The following is a 6,932-nucleotide window of genomic DNA, read 5'->3' on the forward strand; positions in this document are numbered from 1 at the left end:
TTCAAGAAGGGTAGCATTGTTTACAACAAAGACGGCGGGCCAAATGTGGACTTACAATTTCTCAATGATTAGAGCTGGCTCTACCAGATTTACTCTTTTTTGACATGTTTGACGATTTATTATTTTGTTAAAAACTTTCAACTTTTCTGACCGATTTCCATTTTTTACTGAATTGACTTTAACTAAGCCGTCTTGATTTTGGGAATATAGAATGGAGAATTGCCGCATATTTTAAATATTGTTTAAAATGGACAAATTTTATAGTTTTCGACGTTGCGATTCCAAATATGTCATTCATTTTATTCTAAAAAATATATTTCAAACAACATTTTGCTTTTTAAATGATCAGAAACATGATGCAATCGAAAACGGCCTCCTATTGGTCGTGACGTCATAAGCGCCGATGGAACAGCTGTCGATCGCCGTATTCCAAAGGATTAGATTCTAATGCGCATCATTTTCACTTGCTGTTTTGTTTAGTATTTCTTTTTTGTTTAGAAGTAATTTTAGAATGGCTGTGGAGCAGGGTTTTACCAAAGCCCAGTCCGATAATTTGCCAATCATTTCAGAAGATATGATAGTTGATTTTTTTAAAGAGAATTTGGATTTCTTGTCAGCTGAAATCAAAGGAGTCAAAGCTGAGAAGTAAGTTGAATTTACGAAATTTTCTTTTATAAATGAAACACTTTTGATTGATAGTTAATTCATATTTCATTGTTAACTATACATTTGTGCAAATTCAAAATGATCAATTAAACTTTGAGTTAAAATGCGATTGAAATCAGGAACCGATGTTAATAACCAGCGAGCTTTTTAATGTTATATTTTCTTGATAATTTGCTTTATTTACGTTGGTTTTTCATTTGAAAACTTTTTTTTGTGTGTTAATATTTTCTTTTACAGTGATAAATCTTAACGTTTTGTATAAAAAAAAATATTCTGGGTTTTAAATGAATTTAATAAGAACTCAGCTTAAAGTTTTAAAAATTCCCTGAACATAAGATCAGTTATCTCAGTTTCAGAATTTCTTTATTATTTATTGTTAAGAGATATTTTCTATCCCCCCCCCCATCCTATTAGAGTATGTCAAAAGGCTTTTATTTCAAAACTTCGAAATGAATCTCTACAGTACATTAACAAGTTTGATTTAAAAGTAATATACAGTGCTGTAGTAAGTCAAAAATATTTGGGTAAACCTTCTTTGAGGTGTGAGAGCACTCATCAAAAGAAAAGATGGTTAAAACCAATATACATTCCATTTGCATTGTTTTTACCTTTAAAAAAATTAGAAAAAAAATCAACTGAAGGCATCTTTTCTCCCCCCCCCCCAAGCAATCCTCTATTATGGACTATTTTCAAAAAGTAATGCAGAGAAATAGCATAAAGCAAAAATTTTAAAATTAAGTTCTAAGTTATTTGTTTGAAATTTTCAAAGGTGCATAAACAAAGTAAAGCTTGACCATGCAGTGAGTGATGGCCGGTGAACTGGAAGCGCAAACAGACCGCTGAATTTTGTAACAGGTAAAATCAGCAGAAACACAGATGCAGCAAAGTCTTGTGTTCTCGCAGATACTACCTAATTACAAGATGAAGTGGTCCGTTTCTGCTTTGAGTTCATGCGCCATCTCTTTGTAGTCGAACTTTACCATACTACTTTGTCGTTATTTTGCTTAATTCAAAAACTTTTCACTCTTAAAATTCATTACTTCGTCTAAAATAACTAATAATTTATTATTGCATTTTAAACAAGTGCTATCAGTTTGGTAAGAAAAGAATGTTTCACCACATAATGAAGTACCCCACTTAATCGAATATTATAATCATAAAACCATAATCGACTGTATTTATTAAAGCAGAACCAACAGTATATAAAATACATATATCTGCAGTAGCACAGCCAGAAAGTACCTACCTTCTTGGATGGGAGTTTTGGTCGTAACTAGCACCCTTATTTGTATATAAGCTACTGTATTAGGATTGGTAGGATATGTAGGGTTAGTCATTTTGCCAAGAAAGTGACAATAACTGATAAAAACCTGGTCTTCGCTGTTAAAAATTAACGAAAAAGATAATGTTATTTTATAGTTATGACTGTTGTTTCATAGTTTAAATTAAAGTTAGTGAGTTACCTCAAAAACTATGAACTCTGCTTTTGTGTGTTCTGCGTACACAACTTTCATTAAAAAACCATTTTATTAATACGTGAAATACACCGCCAGCTCAGTCATTTCCAGCCGAGGACTGCAGTTTCGTGCTTATTAGCACTCATCAGCCTGGCATAGGAAAGTGACTGAGCTGGAAATGGAAAACCTCTAAAGGAAGCCAAGAGTGCGAAACAAACTGGAAGCTAATATAGAATTAGCAGACCAGACGAGTGGCGGAAGCAATGGTTCGGTTCAACTCGAAGATTGAACGCAAGGCAAGGTCACTCATCTGGTCTGCTAATTCTATATTAGCTACCAGTTTGTTTCGCACTCTTGGCTTCCTTCAGAGGTTTTCCATCTCCAGCTCAGTCACTTTCCTATGCCGGGCTGATGAGTGCTAATAAGCACGAAACTGCAGTCCTCGGCTGGAAATGACTAAGCTGGCGGTGTATTTCACGTATTTCTGCTTTAGCCCTGGCTAATGGGCGGTAATTTACTGAAAATACATTTTATTAATGTAGTACAAGCTAAAACTTAAATTACAGTTTCAATGAATCATTGAATAATAGTATAAGTTTATATTAGAGGTATATAAAATCAGTAAAAATAAAGCTAGCTCTTTTTTTATTTTTGTTGGTTAACTCATTTTTGCACCTCAGTCTAAATTAATAAACAAGTTAGATTTCCTTCCAATGTATTTTTATTTATTTATTTATTTTTAAATTTACATTATTCTCTTATGTTTTCAGATCTACTCGAGGTTCTTATGCCGATAATGCTGTCGGATATGTGCAGGTGAGGCATCTTGGAGATGTTTGCACAGTTAAAGCCCGAATGACCCCTGAGTATAACGTACGGAAAAAAGCTTATGGTGTCTCTCTTGATTGCAATGAGGCAGAACACAAAATTCTGTTGGTGCAGTGTGATGGATGTGCTGTCCGTCAAGGTGGTTGTAAGCATGCAGTAGCTTTTTTATTCTGGGTGCATAGAAAATGTTCTCAGCCATCAACCACGGAGTCCCAATGTTATTGGAAAAAATCCAATTTGTCATGTGTTGGGACATCCAACAAATTTATCTATGCACGCCAGATGGGAAAAAAAACATACCAGATCTTCCACCAAAGGAGCCAACAGTTGTAGAAGAATTCATGGCACTCCTAGATGAAACCGGCGTCACTGATTTACAACTATGCAGCAATTTTTCCACAACTGCTTTGAAAGAAAACTTATCTTTGCACATTTTAAAAATGAATTTTCAAGAAGCAAATGCAGGAGGATCTGCAGATGAATTTTTACTTTTCATTCAGAGTAAAATGACTTCAGCTCTATGTCAAGAAGCTGAAAATGCTTCTAGATATCAGGCCAAAAGTAGTAAGTGGCATGAACTCAGGTACGGAAGAATTACCGCCTCCAAGATCCACGAAGCATCTAGATGCAAAACCTTCGATGGTAGCCTGGTTGAAGCATTGTTGGGAGCAAAATTTAAACTAAATGCAGCAATAAAAAGGGGAACGCTTCTTGAGAAGGATGTGCTGAATGAATTGAAGAAGCGGCACCGGTCTATTAAACCATCTGGTTTCCTCATGAATGCCGACTATCCCTTTGTGGGTGCTTCTCCTGATGGTGTAACAAAAGACTTTGTAGTGGAAATAAAATGCCCATCCACTGAACAAACGATGGGGACTTACTTTAAAAATGGTTTGCCGACAAACAAATATCATGCACAAATACAAATACAAATGTTTTTTGCGGGGAAAAAAAAGGGATTGTTTTGTGTTGCGCACCCTGACTTTGAAACTTCAAAGTCAATCACTGAAATTTGGGTTGATTTTGATCAACATTTTTGCGAAAATTTGTTGTTTCAATCTAGAAATTTTTGGATTTTGGCAATTTTTCCTCGTCTGTAATCAGGGTTCACCAATTTATAAATATATTGATTGATATACTGTCAGCCCTGTTTAATTGGGAAACAGATAAACAAACACACTAATTATATTATTATGGACTTTTTCAAAAAAAAAAAAAAGTGCAATGAAGTAAAGCAACAAACAATTTAAAAACTTAAGTTACAAGTTAAAATTTTCATATGCACTTGTGATAATTATACTATTTTGTTGTTTACCTTGCTTTTTTCAAAAATTTTTTATCAATAATATTTAGTTACTTCCTTCACATAGCTATTAATTTATTATTCTGTTTTCAAGACAATCGTCAATTTGGAAAGTCACTGAAATTTTCCCCTCTTAATTGAATAACTTTCTTAGAACCATCAATATTCATTCAAGCCGGGCTGACAGTGCGTTCAATAATTAATTTGAAAATTTAATATCTGATAGTTTTGATTTTTGGAATTATAATTTATGATTTGATTATATCATTTTATATAATGTAATAATATTTTTGTTCTGTTTTAAAATTTTATATTTATAAAATTATTAAATTGTGAAATAAAAGTGAAAATGGTCATCAGCAAATTTAGTTATGTAATATTTTATTTTCAAGCAATAGATTATCTCATTTCAAATGATTGTAAATAGCATTATTACATTAATACCACAAACAATGTATAGATTAATAATGAGAGAAACATTAATTTTAAGGTTTTAATCATATAGGAAAATAAGCAACACTTTATGTTGACTGAAAATATCAAATAAATCAAAATGTTGGATACTTTCGATATTTTGGAAAATATCATAATAGTTTCCAACCTTGCTAGTAAATTAACTTTAAAAAATCACAACTTTTAATTTCTATATATTTTAATATTGTTTATAGATGAATAACTATTAAATTTGCACAGTTAAAAATTCACTGGCACTTTTTTTCCCACAATGTAAAATTATTTATAATGATATGCTATTCTTTTGTAGTCAATAAAAAGAGCTGTAGAAAATATCCCATTTTAATGGATTCACCAATTCTTTTTTAATATGTTATCTAAAAATTAGAAAAAATCATTGAGCACATTTTTTTAAAGATTTGGTGTTATTAACATAAATTTTACATTTTAATTTAAAAAAAAACTTCTGTTAAAGCACAAAACTCTTGTTTTATTATGAAAAATAGCACAGTACATTGTAAAGCTTGACAAAGAGATGGTGGATAGTAGTGTAAAAAGGCCGGTTTCCCTGCAGCCGGCGCAATGCGCAATATTGCGCCGTCCATCTCCTCCGCCTGCCGATAGCCGCCGTCCATTGCGCCTGAATCTTGAAGAAGATGACGGGGTTTTCGCCCCTCCTCGTTTTCGCTCGGCTACGTTTTCGCCCTTCCTCGTTTTCGCTCGGCTACATTTTCGCTCGAGTTTTTGCTCTTCCTCGTTTTTGCTCGCGTTTTTACCGTGAAAGGTTACAGGGATATTTTTAGACTTTGTCGTTTTTACCGTGAAAAGTTTTTGGACTTAGAATATTTTTCCGTAACCTTATACGATGGTTTTCGAGTGGCAACCTGTTTAGGGTATGACAAAACGTCACAATTGTTGTCATAAGAATGTGTGATACTTTTTGTCTTGCCATCCTCATGAAGTTGTACAGAGCTATTTCCAGTGTTTTTTTTTTATTTTTTACAAACATACTGGACTTTGTCGGTTTTTTTTTTACCGTGAAAGATTTTCCCTACGTTTCTGAACTATGTTACAAAATAAATTTATGTTTTAAGTTGACGGTCCCACCAACCAGCCCGGTGTATTAAATACACCCCATCAACTTCTTTTCATCTGCCAATGCAATTTGCATACAAATGCAGATCAATTTTGAAGATTTTTCACAAGTTAGATCAATCAGCTTTAATATTCAAAATGATTTATACATTTTCATGAGTTATGTTTTAATCGCGTTATTAATCGTTTACACTGTCATTTTATTATTTTCATGCATTTATTATACTTGTAAAAATAAATCCCAACTCTGTTATATTTATCATTCTTTCGGTGATTCTTTTTTTTTTTTCGGACTTTGAATAATTTCGACGAATGGTTGTCAAGACAACCAAAGTTTCGCGAATTTAATTATTTTTATTTTACAGAGTGTCGGGAATCGAACACCCAAACTTTGAGTTAGCAAAAACGTATGCTAACCACTATGCTATATTTCCCATTACACTTTCAGTCTTAATGTGAATCTGTACCATGACAACGAATATTACAATTAAATTAATTTTAAAACCATCAGTTAATTCACTCTTTAGTACTAATCATGGCATATCATTAACTGTATTTCAGCTCATAATTGAAACTATCATCATTATTATTATTTTTCATAATAACAAAGTTTTCACTTAAGTAAAGATTTATTTAAATACAACCCATTCGAGATTTTAGATTTGGTTCAATGCTTTGTGGACTTGAAATATATTTTAAACTTTGATTTTCTTTTTCATGCATTTCAAACTTTATCATTTTTATTTTTTCTAACTTGTTAAATTTTCTTAACTAATTTCTTTTTTCTTTGTCAAATTGACAAATATTTTTTCTAACTTGTAAAAATTTCGAAGAAATAATTTTCTTAACTAATTTTTTTTTTTGACTTTCATACAACAAAATATTTTTTCTTACTTGTTAAATTTTCGAAGAAATAATTAACTTAAATATTCTTTCACACATTTTGAACTTTAACGTTTTTTCCTGTCATTTAGCACTTTGTTTTTTTTTTTCACTATTTTAGCGTTTTTCAATTATTTTCAGTCTTTAACTATTTTCTTAACTTTTTAGTCTTTAACTAATTTCAAGCATTTCAGACTTAGATTATTTTTTCGTGATTTCGATTTTTTTTAGTATATTTTACAGTTTGA

General features: G+C 31.8%; 1 protein-coding gene across 1 annotated transcript; it reads left to right on the top strand.

The window, feature by feature from the left end:
* Positions 1-511: 511 nt before the first annotated feature.
* On the top strand, positions 512-3,842 carry LOC129232983 (uncharacterized; the record flags this gene model as incomplete). Its single annotated transcript, XM_054867066.1, has 3 exons — positions 512-645; positions 2,894-3,096; positions 3,147-3,842. Coding segments are annotated over exons 1-3 (1,033 nt in total), but the record flags the coding sequence as incomplete, so codon positions are not given.
* Positions 3,843-6,932: the final 3,090 nt, after the last annotated feature.

Source organism: Uloborus diversus, unplaced genomic scaffold, assembly GCF_026930045.1.
Source record: "Uloborus diversus isolate 005 unplaced genomic scaffold, Udiv.v.3.1 scaffold_1444, whole genome shotgun sequence".
Lineage (NCBI taxonomy): Eukaryota > Metazoa > Arthropoda > Arachnida > Araneae > Uloboridae > Uloborus > Uloborus diversus.